Here is a 21,896-nt window from a genome sequence, read left to right as displayed (position 1 = left end):
AAAAGTTATATTCCGTGGCCCAACAGAACTGGGCCCATACAGTTGTGGGCCGTAGTCTCTGGGGCTTGCCCCCATCCCATCTCCTCGCCTCCTCTCTCTCCTCACTCTCGCCTCACCAGACGCCATCAAACCCCACCACCTCGCGCGCGGCGGCCGGCGGCGAGCACCGGACGGACGGTCGGACGGGCAGAGGTAGGGTGCGGGGCGAGGAGAGGAGAGGAGGGGAGGGGCAGGCCGGCATGGGTACCCTCGGGCGCGCGATCTACACGGTGGGGAAGTGGATCCGCGGCACCGGGCAGGCCATGGACCGCCTCGGATCCACCATCCAGGGCGGCCTCCGCGTCGAGGAGCAGCGTAAGCAGCAGCACCGCCCTTCTCTCCCTCTATCCCCCCCTTCCCCCACCTCCCTAGTTACCGGCCTCGCACCCGGGGGTCGGTCGTCGGCCGCTCCTCATCGTTTCCCCTGTGGGAGAGTTCGGGAGCTGTTGTTAGTGTCGGATCAGGTTTGATTGATTGGTATGCATACACATTCTTGAGCACGCTAGCCACAGCCTTGACGGCCTTGTGGTTGTTGTTGGGAAGGCACATAGTAGGGATGGATTAGGGGTAATGCGATCCAATGAATCTTGAAATGAGCTAAGTTAGGTTTCACTGTGTTTGCTTCCAGTATCGTCAGTTATTTGTCAAGTGCTGCGTTTGAAGGTTTCAATAAGTGATTCCTGTGTGTCAAAACTCAAAACAGCAGTGAAGTAAATCAAGGATTGCGCCATATTGGTTATTATGTTTATGTTACTCATTGGAATGTCATTTCGAGTGGATGTGTATCTACTATTATTTTCTGTTCCATAGAATTATGAAGAATGTCATTTTCCCCTCTAGTTGGGCTGGGAGTGCTGCTGTAGTTGGCTGAGTTATCATCACCGTGCTGCAGCATCAGGTAAATCGGCAGAAATTAGCATAGATAGGACTTAGGAGTGTATAGGACATTATGATCAAGGTCTTGTTCTGTTGTTTTTTTGGGCCTCTGCGCATTTAGTTTGATAGATCAATTTACAACTTCTGTAAGTGTATGAATTCACTGAGATACTTGAATTTTAGCCTGAGCTCGACTGATATGTTAGCGTTTGCTGTCTGGCATTTGTCAGTGTCAAGGCATCGCACGATCATGAACATATTTGAGAAAGAACCCAGAATCCACAAGGATGTTTTTGTTGCTCCCAGTGCAGCTGTGATTGGCGATGTTGAGATTGGACATGGATCCTCAATCTGGTATGGCTCCATTTTAAGAGGTAATTTCTTTGTCAATAAATACTCTAGTATTATATATGCACTACTGAGTAAGCATGGACTTTGTCTTGATAATTATCTCCCCTTGTTGGCAACAGTATGTTTAGTTTACGTTTTGTTTTTGGATTGAACTTGCTTCTGACTGCATAACACCCATTGTTATGGTATATAGAAAACTGACATAACTGCCCGTTGTCAGGAAATGCAATCAAACAGCTCTAGTACATCATCTTTTCATTGTTAGACTCTCAATCGACACTTCGCATGAAGCTTCAGTTTTTGACCTGCATTGATGACATGATGCGATAACAACACATCAGATCCCAACATACCAGCTTTGGATTTACATCACTTTTTGAAAAGAATTGGGTTTGTAACTGATGCTAGATTATTATGAGACTTCTATGCTCACCACCATGATGAGAATAGTTTTGAGTTTTGATCAATTGCTGTACGGTCTCATTTATAACCAAATCTAAGTAGAAAAAGTGTCCAAGCATCTTTGTTCAGATGATCACATTCCTCCAGCACCATATGATCTTGTATCATAGTCTGACTGTGAGGTATTTGTGCTGTCATACTTAATAGGTTAAACTCAAGCATATAGCTATTTTAAGTTTCAGTAACTATAATGTTGGGGTTGTACTGTATATGCTTCCTGTGTTCAGTGATAACCATTTTAGCTCCTTTTCATTCTTTTGTCCTCAGGTGATGTCAACAGCATTCATATTGGATCTGGAACAAATATACAAGACAATTCCCTTGTACATGTTTCAAAAGCGAACATCAGTGGGAAGGTTCTCCCAACCATAATTGGAAGCAATGTTACAATAGGTCAGTAGAGCATTTCCTATCTTATTTCATAATGATTTTGGCAATACACATGATGTTATGCTGTTGGTAGTGATTTGGTTTTTCTGGAAGACATTAATCACATGACATCATTTATACATGATAGAATCATATAAAAATGGTTTTCATTGCAGTGTTTCAATTGATTCATGAACTGAAAATTCTGAGCTTCACTTTGCCTGGACTATTCACTGTGTTATGCTCCTACCTAAACTAATAAGCTTCCGCCAGGTCATAGTGCTGTTCTGCATGCATGCACCATCGAGGATGAAGCTTTTGTTGGTATGGGTGCCACTCTGCTTGATGGAGTGGTGGTTGAAAAGCACAGCATGGTTGGGGCAGGATCGCTTGTTAAGCAGAACACAAGGATTCCTTCTGGAGAGGTTACCTTCTTATTCTCTTGCTAAGCAAGTTTTTTTTTTTCACTTGCTATATGGGAAATATGCACTGAACTGCCAACATTTTGTAATTAGGGAGTTATCAGAGATAATGCAATTAAATGATTCTGACGTAGAGGTTTAGTCTACATTTTTTTTCCAAAGAACGGTTACTTTATAATTACAATGTGTTGACAACATAATTACATGAATCACTGTAGTTTTTCTTCCCTCATTTCCAAGCCTGTAATTGGGGGCTGGAGGATTACCAAACAAAGCTGCTGGCTGCATATGTATATTGATTTCCATATTTTACGTTCCATGCTATTGCTATGAACAGCTGCGAGACTTAAATTATGTTTCGTTTTTACAATTAATTCAATATATTACATGACTTTATTAAACCATAGAGTTTCCTGACACTGCTAGGTCTGGGTTGGTAATCCTGCCAAGTTCCTAAGAAAGCTTACTGAAGAGGAGATGGCGTTCATTGCTCAGTCCGCAATGAACTACATCAATTTGGCTCAAGTCCATGCTGCTGAGAACGCCAAGACCTTCGACGAGATTGAGCTCGAGAAGATGCTGAGGAAAAAGTTTGCCCACAAAGACGAGGAGTACGATTCGATGCTCGGCGTGGTCCGTGAGATCCCGCCGGAGCTCATCCTCCCGGACAACATCCTCCCAAACAAGGCTCCAAATGCTGTTGCTCACTGAATGTGTTTTGTCAAGCTCCCTCCTCTTCGGGAAGCTTGTGCTGTTGTCACATGTTGACCTTGGAACAATTGTTTTGATCTCATTGCATGTTTTCAAGCCCAATAAGATTTGGGTCGAGCATTGTTTTAGAATCGACCATATACATCACTACCCTTTTTTTGCATTACAATGAAGAGCAGTTTAGTTTGGGGGTCACTTTTTTACACCATATATACAGTTCAGTTCATTGGAGTAGAAACGCGTACCCATCGGATAAAGACATTTGCTCGATTACATACCTACGGGTAATATATTTAGTTCATACGTGTATCCTAATGGAGTAAATACCCATCGGGTTATGGGTCCCCGTTGCCATGTCTATTCATACTTGAGTAAAAGTTAGCAGGCAAAAAACTCTAATTAATTATAAAATTAAGCTCTAAATTTTAAAGTAGGTTTCTATTATAAATGGAGCCTTTTCGTATACCTGGCAAGCAAAAAACCTCCAATTAATTCTAAGATTCAAAATAAAATTTCCCTTTGTAATGTGGTAATCTGATTTTATTCTGTAAACAATGTAAACACATTTTGCTCGTACTAGCAAAATGGTGAAGTCACACATCTATGCAATATAAAATTTCTGAGTAAACTTTAATAAGCTGTTAATATCTTCTCAAGAATATTAGCTTCAGTTACACATTTTATAAAAAATACGAGAACGTATGATTCCATTACCAAGCCCCAACCTAATCCTCTTTATGTGTCTATTAGGTGATGAAAAATTGTAGCATTAATACCACTTGCATGCATATCTAACAAGTGAACATAACAGACCAAGGCTCCCATCTTTCGCAGCTGGAACTAATAAACTAAACTTTAAAATTTTAGTTTAAATTTTAAAACTTAATTTGAGCTTAATTTTATGGTTTTTTAATCATGATTTATTTTACAGATTTTGCTTTTGAGTTGCTATAAACATATATATAAATTTTTTTTTCTCGTAAAATATTTTTTATTTAAAAACATGGCTTTACCTTTTTCTTTAAAAAACACGAAACTATGGGAGTCCAATACTCCATTTCTAACGGATCTCCTACATCTAAGAGTTTTGTTTGGTTGCTCATGTTTACTCAAATCCATGCTTAAAAGGAGCATAGGGCACAAACCTTCACACCTCAGCCGCTCAAACACTGACGGTGCACATCCACTCATCTTCCTCTTCTATTTGCCTCACGAGTCGCTATCTCCTCTATTCTCTAGCTAAACCTCTAACACTGCTTCGTTGATGGGATTACATTTATCTTATCGTTGTTGTTCTTTTAGATTATCCCGCACACTTGAGCTATACTTATTATAAAATTTACTCAAAATTAAAGAAAACAACAAACAAGTGGACATCTAACGACGAAAATCAAACTAAGGGATTGTTTGTTTTTTTATGGAAAAGTCAAACAATATATTTATAAATTAAAATAATTTATAAATAAAACTCTTACATACATATTTCTAGCGATTTAAAAGTTAAAGTTGAAAAATAAACTTTGATAATTAACTCTATATCTAATGTTAAAAATTTAAATCTAAATTTATAAAAATAAATAAAAATGAAAAGATAAGAACGCTAGCGGATAGACTGAACTTCCCTGCCCACGAAAAATAGCAGCAATCCACCCAACTATTTTCTCTTAAACTAAAAAACCGATGTTTTTTCTTCAGGATTTTGTCCTTGTGATCGTGTCAGCGCTGTCGCTTAGCACCCAATATTTTGTCCTACCTACGCATGTCAGCGATCAGCTGAACATGACAGCGTGGCACCAAAACCACCAAACCCGTCTCCACCGATTCGCTCCGCGGGTGACGTGGCGGCGCCACAGCCTTCCGCACCAACGGCCACGCCGCCCTCGTCACTGCCAGGTGGGCCCCAGCTGACCTGGAGGTGAGGGGCCTGTTTCGGAAATTTTAATGAATCCGGGGGGCTTTTCGCTCGTCCCGCGGGGAGCGGATTCAAAAAATTTGGGAGTATTCAAAATCCGCCGCAGGAAGCGGCGGCGCGGAGCGCAGCAACTCCCAGATTTGAGTGATTTGGGGGGATGATCTGCGTGGACCCGGTTCACCAGTGTGGACACGCACCTGTCGTGTGGGCCCGGTGGCGTGTGGGACCCAGAGGCAGTGGGATATGGTTCACGCGTTGGGATGTCAGGGTGGAAATTAGTTAGGCTGCGTTCGTTATAATGGTACAGTGCAAGTTATTTCCTGTCTCTACACACGCTGCTAACTGCTAAATGATTTTTTAAAATAGTTTCTATACAAAAGTAATTATCTCATTTTTTACAGTATTTTTTAAGTTATATAGTAATTAATTTTATCATTTATATCATTAAATACTCATAAAACATAGTATAATCTTCTATACTTCGTCCCGGAAAGAACATCGCCTTAATGAGTGTACAATTACAATATTCGGCTACCCGTGCTACATTTTTTTAGGGGGTGGTGGTGGGGGATGTTTCAATCAGCCCCTGAATTTCTTTTTCTTTTGTTAGAGATAGGGTGGCACAAATTTATTTGTTTGTGTGTGTGGAGAAGCTGATCAAACAAAAACGCATCATTTATGATGTACAGTGAAAATTATAACTAGATTTATAATTGAAAGCATACTTTACCAATATTCTATAGTTAGAGCGACTCACTACAATGTCAGTTAAAAATTTCAACTATTTATAGTTAAAGCTAAGAAGTATTTGCAAATGGAGGGAGTTGTCATAAAATCACACAACATAATTCTCCATGCATGAAAATGTTCAAATCTAATAAAGATACTGGTACTACTCATCAAGATGCCGTTATTTCTACATGAGCTTGTCAGATTATTTGAATTATCTAATTTTGGATATCTATCAGCGGATACAAATAACTAAATTAACTACCATAGAGTAATAAAAAAAGATAATAAAAGCGGCCTTAATAACAAATTAATATCTCAGTTTCGCTTATGTCTTTCTGGCATCGTTTAAATTAAATAGATAGTAATAAATTATATATATATATACACACTAATTAATACATAAATCTAGAAATATAAAAAAATAAAAAAGAAACAAGCATTTCATATAGTACTACCACTTGAAAAACTAATAATTTGATAATTCAAGGGCCGTCTTGGAAAAAAGCCCACGCGCTGTCGAAGGGACGACGCCCCCAGGAGAAACGAAGCGGAAGCTCCCATCCCCACCTGCTCTCCAAACTCTCCGGCCGCCGCCGCCGCCGCCTCCCCGAACTCCCTCATCGACGTAACCTATCCCCGCCACAAGCTCCATGAGCACCGCCTCGGCCGCGGCGCCACCGACCCGCCGGACGCGCAGCCGCCCGCCGTCGGCCTCCTCCCGCAAGTCCGACGACCCCTCCGCCGCCGCGGCCACCGCCAATGGGAACGGGAAGGCCTCCTCCAAGCCCACCTCCCCCGGAAAGCTGACGTAAGCACACCGACCGACTCTTGGAACCTCCCTTCCGTCCCTTAAAAAGGTTGGATTTTGATCGGGTTTTTGGGTACTGGGTGGAAGCGGGGAGAGGACGGTGAGGAAGCTGAGGCTGTCCAAGGCGCTGACGATACCGGAGGGGACGACGGTGTCGGAGGCGTGCAGGAGGATGGCGGCGAGGCGGGTCGACGCCGTGCTGCTCACCGACGCCCAGGGCCTCCTCTCCGGCATAGTTACTGACAAGGTGGATTTCCCTTTTTGTTCCCTCCCAATCTGTTAGAATTTTGATGGTTGGAATGTCTACTAGTTTGCTTTTATAGTGATTGATTGGCAGAGTAGTATGATTCTTTGAACTCGATGCTATGTGGATACGACACCCTCGCGCTTCTCTTTTGAAAAACATCGATGGCTGGATTGGATTACCAGTTTGGACTTTGGAGCATAGCAAGTGGCTTTTTGTGTCAAAGTTAAAGATCTTTTATTTTCATTTGTATGTTTCTATCCATAAAAAAAAGTAGGACCAGTGCTGTATTGCTGCATATTTTTCCCTCTGCCTTTTCATTTTCACTTCGATGTTGGCAAAAAGTTTGAATTTAGCTGAGGTAAAGTGAAAGTCCGTTTGCACCAAGCCATGGAGTTCCATTTATGCTTTGTACCCTGCTTTAAACAGGAAAAAAAAAGCCCCAACGTCTTTGTAAATTTTAGCTACAGTATCTTGCTGATTGGCATATGGTCAATTTTAGCGCGTTCAAGATGAAGATGATTCTTTTTCTCAACTTTTTGGGGTTCCATTCGGGGGTGCAGGATGTTGCTACAAGGGTGGTTGCTGAGGGGCTGCGGGTGGAGCAAACCATCATGTCCAAGATCATGACGCGGAACCCCACATATGCCATGTCTGATACGCTTGCCATTGAAGCATTGCAGAAGATGGTTCAAGGTATGTCAGATGCACTCCATTTGTATGCTTTCTTCAGTAAAATATTTATAGGAACACCGTAGCACTGTAGCAGTGACATTGAGTTAGTTATTAGGGCCTGTTTAGTTCCCCAAATTTTTTCTCAAAAATATCACATCGAATCTTTACACCTAAATGGAGCATTAAACATAGATGAAAAAACTAATCGCACAGTTAGGGGAGAAATCGTGGGACCAATTTTTTGAGTCTAATTAGTCCATGATTAGCCATAAGTGTTACAGTAACCCATATATGCTAATGATTATTTATTAGGCTCAAAAGATTCGTCTCGCGGTTTCCACACGAGCTATAAAATTCGCTTTTTGATTCGTGTCTGAAAACCCCTTCCGACATCCGGTCAAACGTTCGATGTGTCTCCAAAAAATTTTCTTTTCATGAACTAAACAGGCGCTAAATTCCTAATTTCCCATACCGTGTTATGAAATGTTCTTTGATATGACTGTAGCAGACTACTCAGTTATTTCCGTTATTCATTTAGCAGTAGTACCACGTCAAGTTATTTTCACTATCATTGTACATGACTCTTTTGCCAACGTTTCAGTGTTGTACTAAGGCCCCGTTCGGCATGGGGGGCATAAGTTAACTTATGCTTGTTTCTTTTAGCTTGAGATTATTATAATCCAGATTGTTGGAAGTAAACTGAAAGAAACAGACAGCTTATTGTAGTAACTTATTATAATCTGGAGCCCAGCTTATTATAATCTAATAAGCTCATTTAGGTGAGCTTTTTTCAGATTATTGGTTGAAAAATTACCCACCATGCCATCCCACTCCTTTTTTAGACTTGTAAACCCAATAATCTAGGCTCTAATAATCTAGAAAAGAAACAACTCACAACTTATTCTACTATAGATTATAACAATCTAGCTTACATAATCTGACTCAATAATCTAGATTATAATAATCTTAAGCTGAAAGAAACAGGGCCTTATGCCTAGCACGGAAAACGTAGTAATAGATTAGTATATGATTAATTAACTATTAATTATTAAAAAATATAAAATAGATTAATATGATTTTTTAAAACAACTTTCCTATAGAAAATTTTTGCAAAAAATACACCGTTTAGCAATTCGGGAAGTGTGCGCGTGGAAAACGAGGGGGGCTTAGTTAACTAAGGGGGGCTGCCGAACGCGGCCTAAATCATAGTTGACACAAAGTACCCGGTTAGACAAAATGGGACCACCTAACTGTTGTAACTGACACGTGGAGAAGTAAATATTGTTAGAGCTTTTGTGAAATGGGGATAATTTATTGCACTACATGAAAAATTTGTTAGAACATTAAAGATAATATATGTGTTTGCTGTGTAAATTGCTCGTGCCTTTTTTTCTTTGGAAAAAGTGTAGTTTTGCCTCTTTAATTTATAGTAGGCAGAGAATAAGAATGCAATATGCCAATATCCAGAAATTACATGATGGTTAAGCCCTGTAAAGGCTGACAGAGTGAGGAAAACTAAAGCAACCCTGATGTTAGAGGCCAAATTTGTATTCTCTTTGCATGAGCAAGCTCAACTTTCTCACTGCCTACCTCCTAAATTCTGGCGCAGCTCATGTTTCTCTTGGAATATCCACATGAACTATATTATTACGATTTTTCCTGCTTTTCAACTTTCAAATACTATCTTAGGTGAAAATACGAAGTGTTTAGTTATATTCTGTGATGTGTACTTCTTTGTCACTATCAGATCAGCTTAATATGCACCTTTTTCTGTCAGTGTAGTGAAAGGTTAAAGCACGATTCTAGGTAATGTTAGGCATCTTATCTGTCTTTGTATCTCAATATCTTCAGCAAAAAAAACAAGTAAAGAAGATTCCTTGATTTTTCTTATCTGATGTCTAGGATATCTTTGGTGTGTTCCTGACTTCAGTTGGCATATAAGTATTCTGGCTATTTCACTTTGTTACACATAGAACTTGGTTGGCTAGGAATTTAGTTCCTTCTTTCACAAACATAGTGGCAACAGTTTCTTTAATATGTTCTTACATATTTTAGGGAAATTTAGACACCTCCCAGTTGTGGAAAATGGTGAGGTTATTGCTATGCTGGACATTGCTAAATGCCTTTATGATGCAATATCAAGACTGGAAAAGGCAGCAGAACAGGGGAGCGCAATAGCAGCTGCTGTAGAAGGGGTTGAGCGCCAATTAGGAGGAAACTTTTCAGGTACTTCGTTGCATATTATCAATTACTTCACTCTTTTTCATTCCTGAAAGTACAACGTGCATAACATATATCATGTATGGTACATTTTGTGGACTGTCACTTCTCCATTTTGCTATATACATATTTATGTCTGGTACCAATCAGTTTAAGGTATTCTCTGTTTTTGGATGCAGCTCCTTATGCTTTCATAGAAACTCTAAGAGAGCGGATGTTCAAACCTTCTTTGTCAACCATTATCACGGAGGGCACAAAGTATAGTAACTGGTTCCTATGATATTTTCTGTTAAATTATAGCAAAAGATTGAACAGTATGAGTTTTCTCTGACTATTTTCTGTTAACTTTCAGAGTAGCAATCGTTTCTCCTTCAGATCCAGTGTATGTAGCAACACAGAAAATGCGTGAGTTTCGAGTTAATTCAGTGGTTGTCACTACAGGAAACACACTACAGGGGATCTTCACGTGAGCATTCTATTTTAGTACTTCTATTATTGTTTACAACATCGTTATTTTTCTTTCTACTTACTGATGCGTACATGATTTCCAAATGCAGCTCAAAAGATTTGCTTATGCGTGTTGTTGCACAGAACCTTTCTCCTGAATTGACCTTAGTAGAAAAGGTTTCCCACCAGATTTACAATTTCTTGTCTCTCTTCAGATAACATCTAAGCTTTGTTTAATTGCTCATGAACTCACTGCGTAACTTGTGTTTTTTTTTTCAAGGTGATGACTATAAACCCAGATTTTGCTACATTAGACACAACAATTCTTGATGCATTACATATAATGCATGATGGAAAATTCTTGCATATTCCTGTTGTTGATCGAGGTACAATCTTATTGCTATGTCTGCATGACCACCTTCTGGGACTTTATTATTTGATGCATGTCTTACATTTTCCTCAACAGAAGGACAAATTGCTGCTTGCTTGGATGTCCTGCAGCTTACACACACAGCCATTCAATTGGTAGTCCCTAGCTCCTTAGTTCCTGACATTGCTTCCACTCTGCAGTAGATTCCAATGCTAAGCTTCTGAATATATTCTCAATTTGTAGGTTGAAGGAGGCAATGACACTGTAAACGACGTGGCAAATACAGTAATGCAGAGGTTTTGGGACTCTACTCTTGCTTTGGAGTCTCCTGATGAGGAATGCGATAGCCGTAGGTCTGTTGATGGTTCATTTGTTGATTTTTTTTGATAATTTGCTTGCCCCTAATATTATTCTCTTCTACATCTCCCAGCGAAGTATCATTGCTCTTGGCGTCAGAGGCTGGAGATGGAAAGAGTAGTATTTACCCCCCTGTTATTGGAAATTCATTTGCCTTTAAGCTTCAAGACCAAAAGGGTCGCGTGCATAGATTCACTTGTGGTAATAGTTTGCACAAGTATGTTAACAATTCTCATACCATCCAAACATAACTGTTCTTAACTTGTTTTTTTGTTGCTGCAGGCTCAGAGAGCTTAAACGAGCTAGTGTCTTCAATAAAGCAAAGATTAAGTATTACTGATGAAGAGGGCAGAATGCAACTCCTGGTAAGACTGAGTATTTGTCTTGACAATTTCTAGTGCTTTCATAATGATGCAGAACAAAGAGATTAGCTGTGTTATTTCTGGTATCAATGGCCAAGCTTCCCTTGTTTTGTCAGTGACAAAATATTCACTGCCTTAAATAATGCACTTTGAGAGGAAAACTGTTACTGTTAGCTTAATATGCATCTATCTATTCCTGTAAATCTTTAATTACTGTCTTTACCCTACACCATTAAGACACTAATTAGAGGGTAGCCACCATTTCCCAGCACTTCCCCACATTTTAATCGTGTTGTTCTATGTAGTACGAAGATGATGAAGGCGACCGCGTGCTGCTGACAACCGACACCGATCTTGCTGGTGCCGTGCTCCATGCCAAGTCGTCTGGGCTGAAGGTATCCATTGTTCATGGACTCTTCTTGGTATCGTAGCCACTCCAGCAACTTGCAGGGCTCTCCAACTTTTCTTGCTGCCATCTCACCACAGTGAAAATATATCTTTTGTCAGGTTTTGAAGTTGCACATCGATATGTCTGATCTCAGCACGGAGGTGACAAAACCATCACAGGAGCTGGCACCTGCTCGCAGAACTCGGTTGTCGCCTGTTCATGTTGGGCTCATGGCTGGTGTGGTCGCTCTCAGCGGTGCAGCAGTGATGGTTTACTTGAAACGAGCTAAAGTGTGATCTCCTGAAGAACCGGTAATTTTCCAATGCATCTCCAGCTAATTAAGTCATGCCAAGAAATGACACAGTGAAGAGCAATCAAAGGTTGCATCAGATGAACTGAAATTTTCTGACGCCGGGCAGCAGGATCTGCCCATGTTGGTTTTGTCTCTTAATTTTGCACGCATATCAGCAAATTCACTACTGCGGTGAAATGTACTATAAACATTAGGATGCTCCTACTAGTTCATATTTATGTACCACTACTTGTTTACAGATAACCAGTGTAAAATTCACTTTTAAAGGACACCCGTAAATAGATCTTCTTTTACTATTTGGCTTCCATTTCAAGTTAGAGAGTTATTGTGATGAACAAGGCCGTACTAATGAGGAGATGCACTCCACTGTCCACTCTCCACTGTACTGACAAAACTGTATGTGCCTCTTTATTCTATAAACAAGTTAAGATGAGCTGTAAATAGATTCTTGTACTGTGAGTGAAGCAACTCAACCTTTAAGCTATACTACTCTCTGAAAAAAAAAAGTTAAAACAACAGTATTACCTTCTATAGTGTAAAACATGACTTAACTTTCAGTGATCATTATACTGTCCCCAGTAAGAGTAGAGTGGCCCCTAATCCATTTGTGTGATTGATTGATCATTAAGGCATGATTGGGTGAGGGGAAAAAAAAGAGAGAGAGGTGTGCATGATGTGTGGCTCAAGTTAGGTTATGGTTGCATCTTGCATGTTGGTTGTGTTGGATCTTTTGGTGAGCTTTTCATTCAGTTAGTTGGTTTTGGTTAGTTTCTTAACCTCCTCGGCAACAGCAGCTTTGGCTTAGAGTGTAGTCTCGTGCTTCTTTCACCTTTTTTTTTTTTTTTTGCCTTTCTGTATCTTGAAAGGCAATGCTTGGTTTAGCAACATGATTGCAATTTTGCTCTTCATTTTCCCCCCAAGCATAACATTATATTTAATACACATGCATGCATGCTCTAATGCATATAATAAATACAAGAAGTATACTAATTAGCTATTCATTAAGGGATAATAATTAATACCATGGAATATTGATTGTAGCAGCATATCTGTACCAGCAGTATAGCATGTTGGTAGTTAGCATGTCCACTAACAAAATAATGCAGTTGCTAACTACACAATGATTAGATTGTAATAGCATCTCTCACTCTGGATATGCACTCTGTCTCTGTACATGGAGTATATAGATTAGCAGATAGCATCAACAATTAGGGCACAAAATCTCTGTGTAGGTTGTGGACACACTCTCAAACCATAAACACAGGAGCATAATTGAGTGAGCTTAAAGTGAGAACATGTGCTACCTAGCTGCTAGTGTGGATGTACCACTTTCTCTAGTCCATGAGGCCATCATTGCCGGGAGATCACATAGCATGGGCACCATAGCTGCCACTGACCTTGCTGGGAAGTTAGATTTCAGAATAATGCTTCAGGACCACTTCTACATATATCTGTTAAGGTGTAACCAAATTTATGACAGAGAATTGTTTTTCAAAAAAAAAACTGCCCGGTTTGTATTAATATATGGATTTATACCAATAAAATCCTATCTTTTTTATGTTTCACCATGTCGCACTTTGTAGATTCGGTTTAACATATGTTATCAAGGACGAATCAGATATGAGTTGTACTTGTTTGTGTATTATTTCTTGGCTTTTGCCTGTACGGATTCTAGATTACTAAACAATGCAATTTTGTTAATATTTCTATATAGAAATTTATCATCTTATATTTTTAAAATATATTTCAACTTTATAATAATTAATTCCATTATTTATACTATAAATAATTTTTAAAAAATCAGATAATTTTTTACCTGTAAAGAATGTAACTATAATAATCCATGTTTTTTTTTGTTACATGCGGTGGTATATGAAAAGTATATGATTTAATTAAGGACATTGAGCGATGAGTGCACACGAAAGAACACGTATGGGGTGAGATAAATCATGAGAAAGGAAAGGTGAGCCCGTGCAACACGTGACGGTCATTTGACGCTCTATTCAACGTTTGGCTGAACCATGGTATATTTTCATGAACTGCAACATCTAGAATCTGCCGCGAATATTAACCAGGCAATTGCTACATTCTTTCCTTAATTTAGAGCCTCATCGGTTGGTATAAAACATTTATATTTTTATTCGCACAGTTTTTAAATTCATCTTTTTTTTACGGTTAACATACATATTTTAGGGAAAAATAATGAGCCTTTAAACTGAAAACCTACCAAAGAAGTAGCGACATTTAGCCCTAATTCTATCAAGAAATATTTCTTAACCTAACAGACCACTGTTGTCTAAACTCAAAGTCTTACCATTAAAAGGTAAAATCTTTTATAATTCAAATAGAAATAGACATATAAAAAAAAAACCTATACAACTCGTACATATAATCAACTACTCATGTGCCTACAAAACCTCTCCTTAAGGATACCATGGAAACAAAAAAAAATTCTAACAAGTCAAATCCTTACACACAGAAAAAAAAGCACACTAAAAAGTAGCTTAAAGAAGCCTTCAAATTCTTACCATAACAAAGTACAGAAACCATGCGTACAGAGTACATACTTTCTCCCGTACCCCATGCATCCATCCTGAGTGAATCAATTACAAGTACGAACCCCTATAAATAAATAAATAAATAAATAAATAAATCAATCAATCACATTATTGCCGTGGAAATACCCAGTACAAGAAGGTACAAAAATACATCAATACAAGCACGAGTAAATAAGCTCTATACAGTACACAATCCCACGACTTCCCTCTACGTACTCGTACACGTGGGCCCCCACCTCCATCCCACTGACAACGCGGGCCCCACCCACCAGCGAGAGGGAGAGCGCCACCCCCATCCCACTGACAGCGTGGGCCCCGCTCACTAGGGAGGGAATCAGGGAGGGAGAGCGCGCGCGCGCGCCCGCCACGTAGGCGTACACGTCGTCGCGTGCGGCGACACGTGGGGCCCGCCGCGTCTGAGTCACTGACAGGCGTGGGCCCCGCTGACCATCCAGACCGACAAAAACTCGAACCGTCGTCAGGAGAAAAAATAAACCAACCGGAATCTCGCCGCTAATTAATCCCCTACTATACTTAACCCGCTGCTTAATCCCTTGATTAATTAACTAAACCCCCGTCGTCGCTGGAATCTCGCAATCAAATCCTCGCCAGGGTCGGCAGCAGCACAAAAAGAATCCAAATCCTCTGGTGGTTGCATCGAACACCGCACTATTATACTCCTTGCGCGAGAGTAGCGGTGGCTAAGAAAGCTGCGAGCTTTTCTTCTCCCCCGATTTCGAGCTGCACGCGCGGGAGCGAGGCAATGCCGGTCGCCAATGGCGAATGATGCAGGTGTTCTTCTTCTTCTTCCTCTTCTTCTACCTCTTCTTCTTGTGATGTTCTTCGCGAAATCTCTTCTGTATTGATTTTTTGTTTAAGAAGAAGAAGAAAAAAGAGAGGAGCTTTGGATGCTTGCATTTATCACTTTCCCCGAGGCATTTATTCCTCATCTCCTCGCTCTGCTCGGGAGCTCGAAAGCGGAGGGGAGGGAGCGAGTGCACAAGCTGTACTGGCCTCACATGGCGAAAGCTGCAGGGGGTGGTGGTGGCCATGGCTGGCTGGCCCCGCGCCACTTTTTTGTTCTTCTCTCCCCCTCCATCCACCCGCTTTTGAGCTCCTCCTCTCCTCTCCCTGTGTGCGCTGCCGATCTGTGCGCGTGAGCTGTGACGACGCCTGCCCCCTCTCGCTTTCCCTCCCAGCTCAGCTCATGGCCGCCCTGTTCGTCCTAGAGAGATAAAGAGGAGAGAGAGAGAGAGAGAGAGTTATTGGGAAGGGAGAGGCAATGTGGTGGCTGTGCTGCGTTCTTCACGGAGGTCTTGCGACGCGAGGCCGCACTCTCTTCTCCGTGTAGACGATGAATTCGACGCGGTATTAATGCCCGCCACCATTCCTCCTTGCTTGCTGCTCCGCTCTCCTCGGCTCTTCTCCCTTCTTCGTTTCTTCCTCACCTGCTTTGAGCATCAGTTGTTTTCTCCCACTTCTGCTACCTCCTTTCTCGCCGGATTTCGCGGGAATACCTGAATATTGCGTCTGGATTTTGGGACCTCGAGAGGAGTTTGGGCGTCAAGCTGAGATCTTTTTCAGGGATTCTTGTGATTTTGAGGGAATTGGGGGGGGGGGGGGGGGGTGCTTGGTGGCTACTCTTTATTTGCACCGAGCCATTCTCTTTGTGAAAAAATAGTAGTGCAACTTCCTTTTTGCTACTGTTTTATTTACTGCGATTGGTGATAAATTTCATCTTGGCCCACTTCTCTTTTGTACAATGATGCAGCCTTGCACCTTCTTGGTTCAAATTTCTTCTCTTGCAGTTTTTTTGCCTCTTCGTTTTCACTGCGCTGGTTTGTTTCTGATTGGGTTTAGCGTTAGTATGTATATGAGGAGGGCTTGATTAACTTTAGGCAAGTTGCGATGAAAGAATTGAGTGACAGTCTTGCAGCATGTGCTGTGGGGTACTAGTCAATGCAAAAAGTTGTGTGCTTGTGAATTGTCATGGCTGCTTCTTTCTTTACAGTAGGTAGTGTGTTGAGGATGTTGCGTCTTTCACAATCAAATGTTGTCATTCTCGGTGGTAATTTTTCTATTGCATGTTGTTCAATCCAGACCAGCAATCTGCAACTTGACGAGCTGCCGACCTATGAAAAGCAGCATTTGGTGGTAACTCGGAAAGCAGGAGTTTCAGCTCTGATCTGCTGAACAGTTCATGGTTATGGATCGTACTAGTTGGCTCTGGAGGCGCAAGCCGTCAGACAAGAGCCCTGGAGGCACCGAGAACACCGTTTCTGTGTCGTCACATTCTGAGCATTACTCTGATGATCAGGTTTTACCCCATGCCTGATGCCTTCGTTTTCTATCCTGGATATCTTTCTACCTCACTAGGACAGTTTAGTTGCTGTGTTCTTTTCAGTCTTGCGTCACGGTTGTTGCATTCTTTAGTCATAGCCATTCTCTTTCTAGCTAGTATAAATTAATCTTCATTTTAGGTTTTAAGGAAACGAGAAGCCCGATTTACAAGTTTTTGATATAAAGGAGAGTGGGAGTAACAATCCATGACTCTGCCGATGTGATAAATTTAGTTATCAGAGAGAGCGTAGATTTTCATAGATTGTAACTTTGGAGCTTTACATTATAAGATTATCAGAAATGTCACTTTAGGCATGTACAGGCAAGATGTCATTTTCGCTTCATTGGAGAGATATCTAGCACAGACAAACCTATAGTCTGACCTGATTCTAGTGGTTCAGATGATAATGTCCGATGAATGCATTGATGTTGACTCGATGTATTATGTCCGAGATTGAGCAGCATGCCGCTACCTAATACCTACTGAGTATCATGCTCATAACGGTAGCTCAAACCGTATATGATTTGTGATGTTGAGGACTTGTGGTTGAGTATGAAGCTGAAGTTCTACTTCTATTAATGAGTATTATAGTGATGTTTCATAATATTTGTAACCCCCTTTTCCATGAAAGCAAAGAAAAAACTTTGAACAGACAAAATGAAGTTGGTAGTATTTATGGAGTTAAGTACTTCTAATTATGAGGAAATTCAATTCTGTAAAATCATTTAAAATAGTATCTACCAAATAAAGACAATGAGATTCAGTTTCTCCAGTCTCCTACAGAATGCTCTTGAAATCTATGTATATTATTCAAGGTGCTAACTAGTAAGTTCTGCAGCAATAAACACAATGCCTTTTTTTGTCAACCTTTTTGTGTTTTCTTGTATGGAGCTAAATGAGCTGCCTAATAGCACCTAATATGGACATAAGTTATACATATATGACATCTTTTTTTGCTAAATCTGGATATCTTTTCCCTAAATTATAATAGATGATTTATTCTGACTGTTCAATTTTTGTTCTTGTTAAACCAGGAGATTCTGAGGCCTGTCTCAAACAATGCTCCACCACATCCTGGCCAATTAACTGGAATATCTTCACGGATTAGGGATGATGGGACCCAAGAGTCTGGAGACAGCAAACCCGTGAATGATAAGTTAGTATTGGGAGTGAAACTAAATGATTCTTCTCCACAGCATGGCCAATCACCACAGCCGCAGTCGTCTTCAAATGTCAAAGATGAAGATGTCAAGGAGAACTTGAAGAGTTTGAATGAAAAACTTGCTGCTGCACTTTTAACAATTAATGCTAAAGAGGACTTGGTGAGGCAGCACGCCAAAGTCACAGAAGAGGCTGTTTTGGGTAAAACTTCCCTTTCTATAACTTATGCATATTAACTAAATGATTCCTCTATGTAAATTATTTTGTGTGTAGTCCTTAGAAACTGTGCACTTAATGATTGATCCACATATCCATTCATTAATCTGCAAAGTTACTTCTGAGTACTGAATTATATTTGTGGAAGTTAGACAGTTAGTGCAAGAGATCTACTTGATTTAGTTAACTTTATTTATCTCTGTTTCTGTGTTACTCATCTTGTCCTTGACAATATTTTGTAGGTTGGGAACAAGCTGAATCTGAAGTTACTGCCCTGAAGAAGCTACTTGAAGCTTCAGCACAGAAGAATGGTTCTCTCGAGGTTCAAGTTGGCCACTTAGCTGAAAAAAATGCTTCTCTCGAGGTTCAAGTCAGCCACTTAGACGAGGCCCTAAAGGAATGTGTCAGGCAGCTGCACCTAGCACGGGAAGATCAGAAGGAGAAAGTCCGTGATGTAGTTACCAAATCCCAGGAGTTGGAGTCTGAGAACTCAAAGCTCCAAAACTGCATCACTGAGCTGACGAAGCAGCTGGAAGCCATGAAAATAGAAGCCTCCAACATGTCTATAGAGCATGACCTGCAAGAAAAGTTTCAGGAAATTAAGAAAGAGAACTTGGATGTCAAGTCCAAGCTTCTTGTACAGTCCAAGGATCTAAAGATACTATCACTGGAAAGAGACTTGAGCAATCAAGCAGCGGAGACAGCAAGTAAGCAACATTTGGAAAGTGTGAAAAAAATTGCAAGGCTTGAGGCAGAGTGCCGCAGATTACATCATCTAACTTGCAAAACAACATTAATTAATGATTCTAGGCCTCTGGCAAGCAATAATTGTGTGGAATCACTAACTGATAGCCACTCTGACAGTGCTGAACGTATGGCTGCTGTTGATAATGAACTGCGAAATTCTGACTCGTGGGCATCTGCTCTGGTAGCCGAGCTTGATCAGTTCAGGAGTGGCAAAGCTGATGAGAAAAATCTTGTGAATAATCCTGTTGAAATTGACCTAATGGATGACTTTCTTGAGATGGAAAGATTAGCTGCATTGCCTGAATCAGACCGCACAAGCTCTACCTTCGATATGGAAACAGATTCTGATAAAGCTGTGACCCGAAACAACTCCACTAAACTTGAAACTGAAGAATTGAGGAACCAGGTGGCTGATTTGCATGCACAGGTTGAGAATATTGAATGTGAAAAAAAGGAGCTCGAGATAGCGCTAATGGAAGCAAGAAATCAACTTGACATCTCCTGCAATGCACTAGTGGCAGCTAAGAACAGGCTAGTTGAAATGGAAATGGAGTTGGACTCGGCAAATGAATCCAAGCATGCTACTTTGGGGGATTTGGAGAGATTGAGCTCGGAGAAGAAGGCTTTGGAATTTCAACTGGAGTCTAAATCTGTACAAGTAGAGGAGTTACTTCTGGTGGTGGCTTCATTGGATGAAAATGCAGAAAGGAAAGAATTGGAGTCACAATTAGAACAGCTTTCAGTGGAAGTCAAAGAGCTTCGTCTGACTGTAACATCATTAGAAGAGAGGATTGAAGCTGAAAGGGTTCTTTCCATGCAGCACCAAGCAACAGCAGAGGCTGCATGTAATGCAAAAGAATCATTGGAGGGACAGCTGCACTCAGCTAACACTGAAGTAGGGAGATTGCGTGGCATTGTCAAAGATCTGGAGGATGAAGTAGAAAAAGAGAAGGTGAGGCAGGAAGAACTCACAGCTGAATTAGAAATGGAGATTGAAACAGCTGTTGGGGCTGTTAAAGAATCATTGCAAGCACAACTTTGTTCAGCAAACACTGAAGTAGAGAGACTACATGGCATAGTTCAGGCACTAGAGAATGATGTTGAAAAAGAGAAGGCACTACATAAAGAACTGACAGCACAATTAGAGGTGAAGATTGAAGAAGAGAGAACTCGTTCTGTCCAGACTGTTAAGGAATCAATGGAGGCACAGCTATGTTCATCAAACACTGAAGTACTGAAACTGCGTAACATTGTTAGAGCACTACAGAATGAGGTAGAAAAAGAGAAGGCACTGCATGAAGATCTTGCAGCACAGTTGGAGATGAAGATCGAAGCAGAGAGAACTCTTTCTGTGGATGCTTTTAAAGAATCATTTCAGGCAGAACTCCAGTCAGTAAACTCAGAAGTAGTGAAGCTGCGTGGTACGATGACTGCACTTGAGCATGAGGTGGTAAAGGAGAAGACATTTTCTGCAGAGCTTCAAATGCAGCTAGAAGCTGTGGAGGCTATAAAAAGGGTGTTGGAGTCCGAGGTTGAGTCTGCACTTCAGGATAACAGAAAGCTCAATGAGAAGGTGGAAACTTTTGAAGCAAAACTCAAGAAACAGGTATCTTCAGCAGTGGAATTCACTGCAAAGGAAGAAGCCATGCAGTCAGAGAGAAGGGCAATGAAGCAACAACTTGATGCAGCAAAGATGGAAGTTGGAAATCTGACAAACAAGGTGAGCTTGCTCCAAGGGGAGCTGTTGCAGGAGAGATTGTTATCAGAAGAGTTCGAACAAGAATACCGCAAGCTAGAGGCTCGGTTATCGAGGGATAGTCGGGATGCAAAGCTCTGGCGACTTGCAAATTCGAATGGTGGTCTGAAGGCCAAGCAGGTAGGTTTATCTATATACTTATCCTTGTAATTGTTTTGTTTGCTAGATACACCTGACAACATTTACTCTTTGCTTAGCACACACTGGACACAACATTAGAATTTATCAAGAAGTTGATCCGATTATAAATCCCTGTGTTTGTCATAGGAGAAGGAGCTTGCGAGCGCTGCCGGGAAGCTCGCGGAGTGCCAGAAGACCATAGCTTCTCTTGGACGTCAGTTGAAATCACTGACAGACATCGACAACATGATTGTGGAGCCTGAAAGGCTTGAACCCAGAGAAATCAGAGAAATGCCTCTTGACTTTAGAAACAGTGACGCTGACTTTGCAGTATTTGCAGATGAATTGTATGATTTCGACCTTCCAAAGAGCAACAGCAGCTGCTTTTCACCGCTACCATCGATCCAGCCCTCTTCCCCACCCGAAGAAATGTCAGTGTTTGCAGGGGGGCTGTCTTCACTTAGTAGTTTCAGAAGCAAAAGAAGAAAGTAAGAGCTGGCGAAGAAATTGTCCAGATGCCACTAACAGTTCATGGATGCTCTCATCTTTAGGTAGATCCGTGTACATTTACAGAAGCTGATTGTTAGATTCGTGTGCTGAATTCCATTCCAGCAAGCTCAGTTTTTACAGCCTGCTTGATGAGATTTTACTGTATCAGTGTTGGCTGTTTGCTGCCAAAAAAAAGGAAGAAGAAGAAGAAGAAGAAAAAATGTAAGCTCAGTATCAGTGTGAGACTGCAGAAGTGCAGATACATTGTGTATTTGTGTTGTGCGGCTTATACTTGCTGTGTGATCATATTACCAATCATACTTGTTTTGCCTCTTGCAACAAAATGTCCACATTCAGTGTCTTCCAATTTCTCTGGGAAAATAATTGCATGGGTTGATGAAGTTTGGCTGTTCATGTTGCACTATATATTTTTATTTTCAGTGTTCAATA

At 40.9% G+C, this 21,896-nt stretch overlaps 3 protein-coding genes across 4 annotated transcripts; all 3 read left to right on the top strand.

Annotated features, from left to right (window-relative positions):
• Nucleotides 1-104: 104 nt before the first annotated feature.
• Nucleotides 105-3,445, top strand: LOC102716550 (gamma carbonic anhydrase 2, mitochondrial). The gene is made up of 5 exons (XM_006663798.3): nucleotides 105-354; nucleotides 1,146-1,289; nucleotides 1,996-2,121; nucleotides 2,371-2,522; nucleotides 2,946-3,445. The coding sequence occupies exons 1-5, from the start codon at nucleotides 240-242 to the stop codon at nucleotides 3,228-3,230; spliced, it is 822 nt and encodes a 273-aa protein (XP_006663861.1). The 5' UTR covers nucleotides 105-239; the 3' UTR covers nucleotides 3,231-3,445.
• Nucleotides 3,446-6,376: 2,931 nt separating this feature from the next.
• On the top strand, nucleotides 6,377-12,515 carry LOC102713230 (CBS domain-containing protein CBSCBSPB3-like). The gene is made up of 14 exons (XM_015843348.2): nucleotides 6,377-6,682; nucleotides 6,770-6,929; nucleotides 7,490-7,622; nucleotides 9,657-9,827; nucleotides 10,001-10,079; nucleotides 10,174-10,287; nucleotides 10,379-10,445; nucleotides 10,549-10,654; nucleotides 10,735-10,793; nucleotides 10,882-10,991; nucleotides 11,069-11,196; nucleotides 11,278-11,360; nucleotides 11,663-11,752; nucleotides 11,865-12,515. Exons 1-14 carry the CDS (start codon nucleotides 6,525-6,527, stop codon nucleotides 12,039-12,041), a joined length of 1,635 nt encoding a protein of 544 aa, XP_015698834.2. The 5' UTR covers nucleotides 6,377-6,524; the 3' UTR covers nucleotides 12,042-12,515.
• A 2,795-nt stretch (nucleotides 12,516-15,310) lies between these two features.
• LOC102716271 (filament-like plant protein 3) lies at nucleotides 15,311-21,761 on the top strand. Of its 2 annotated transcripts, none has more exons than XM_006663797.3 (5): nucleotides 15,311-15,408; nucleotides 16,717-16,933; nucleotides 17,992-18,319; nucleotides 18,577-20,957; nucleotides 21,105-21,761. In XM_006663797.3, the coding sequence occupies exons 2-5, from the start codon at nucleotides 16,817-16,819 to the stop codon at nucleotides 21,447-21,449; spliced, it is 3,171 nt and encodes a 1,056-aa protein (XP_006663860.1). In that variant the 5' UTR covers nucleotides 15,311-15,408; nucleotides 16,717-16,816; the 3' UTR covers nucleotides 21,450-21,761. The 2 variants fall into 2 exon arrangements, with proteins under 2 accessions (XP_006663860.1, XP_040385841.1); XM_040529907.1 differs by lacking the exon at nucleotides 15,311-15,408 and adding an exon at nucleotides 15,595-15,984.
• The last annotated feature ends 135 nt before the right edge of the window (nucleotides 21,762-21,896 follow it).

The sequence above is a fragment of the Oryza brachyantha genome, chromosome 12, assembly GCF_000231095.2.
Source record: "Oryza brachyantha chromosome 12, ObraRS2, whole genome shotgun sequence".
NCBI lineage: Eukaryota > Viridiplantae > Streptophyta > Magnoliopsida > Poales > Poaceae > Oryza > Oryza brachyantha.
The sequence above is the reverse complement of the archived record's forward strand: the minus strand, read 5'-3'. Positions and strand labels throughout refer to the sequence as shown.

Bases quoted from the DNA above. Each gene is read 5' to 3' on its own strand.
- LOC102716550 (XM_006663798.3), top strand. From the start codon at position 240: ATGGGTACCCTCGGGCGCGCGATCTACACGGTGGGGAAGTGGATCCGC. The intron at 1,290-1,995 runs GTAATTTCTTTG...TTTTGTCCTCAG, and splicing joins GTATGGCTCCATTTTAAGAG to GTGATGTCAACAGCATTCAT. The intron at 2,122-2,370 runs GTCAGTAGAGCA...AGCTTCCGCCAG, and splicing joins TGGAAGCAATGTTACAATAG to GTCATAGTGCTGTTCTGCAT.
- LOC102716271 (XM_006663797.3), top strand. From the start codon at position 16,817: ATGGTTATGGATCGTACTAGTTGGCTCTGGAGGCGCAAGCCGTCAGAC. The intron at 16,934-17,991 runs GTTTTACCCCAT...TTGTTAAACCAG, and splicing joins AGCATTACTCTGATGATCAG to GAGATTCTGAGGCCTGTCTC. The intron at 18,320-18,576 runs GTAAAACTTCCC...AATATTTTGTAG, and splicing joins CACAGAAGAGGCTGTTTTGG to GTTGGGAACAAGCTGAATCT.
- LOC102713230 (XM_015843348.2), top strand. From the start codon at position 6,525: ATGAGCACCGCCTCGGCCGCGGCGCCACCGACCCGCCGGACGCGCAGC. The intron at 10,288-10,378 runs GTGAGCATTCTA...TTCCAAATGCAG, and splicing joins ACACTACAGGGGATCTTCAC to CTCAAAAGATTTGCTTATGC. The intron at 11,197-11,277 runs GTAATAGTTTGC...TTGTTGCTGCAG, and splicing joins CGTGCATAGATTCACTTGTG to GCTCAGAGAGCTTAAACGAG.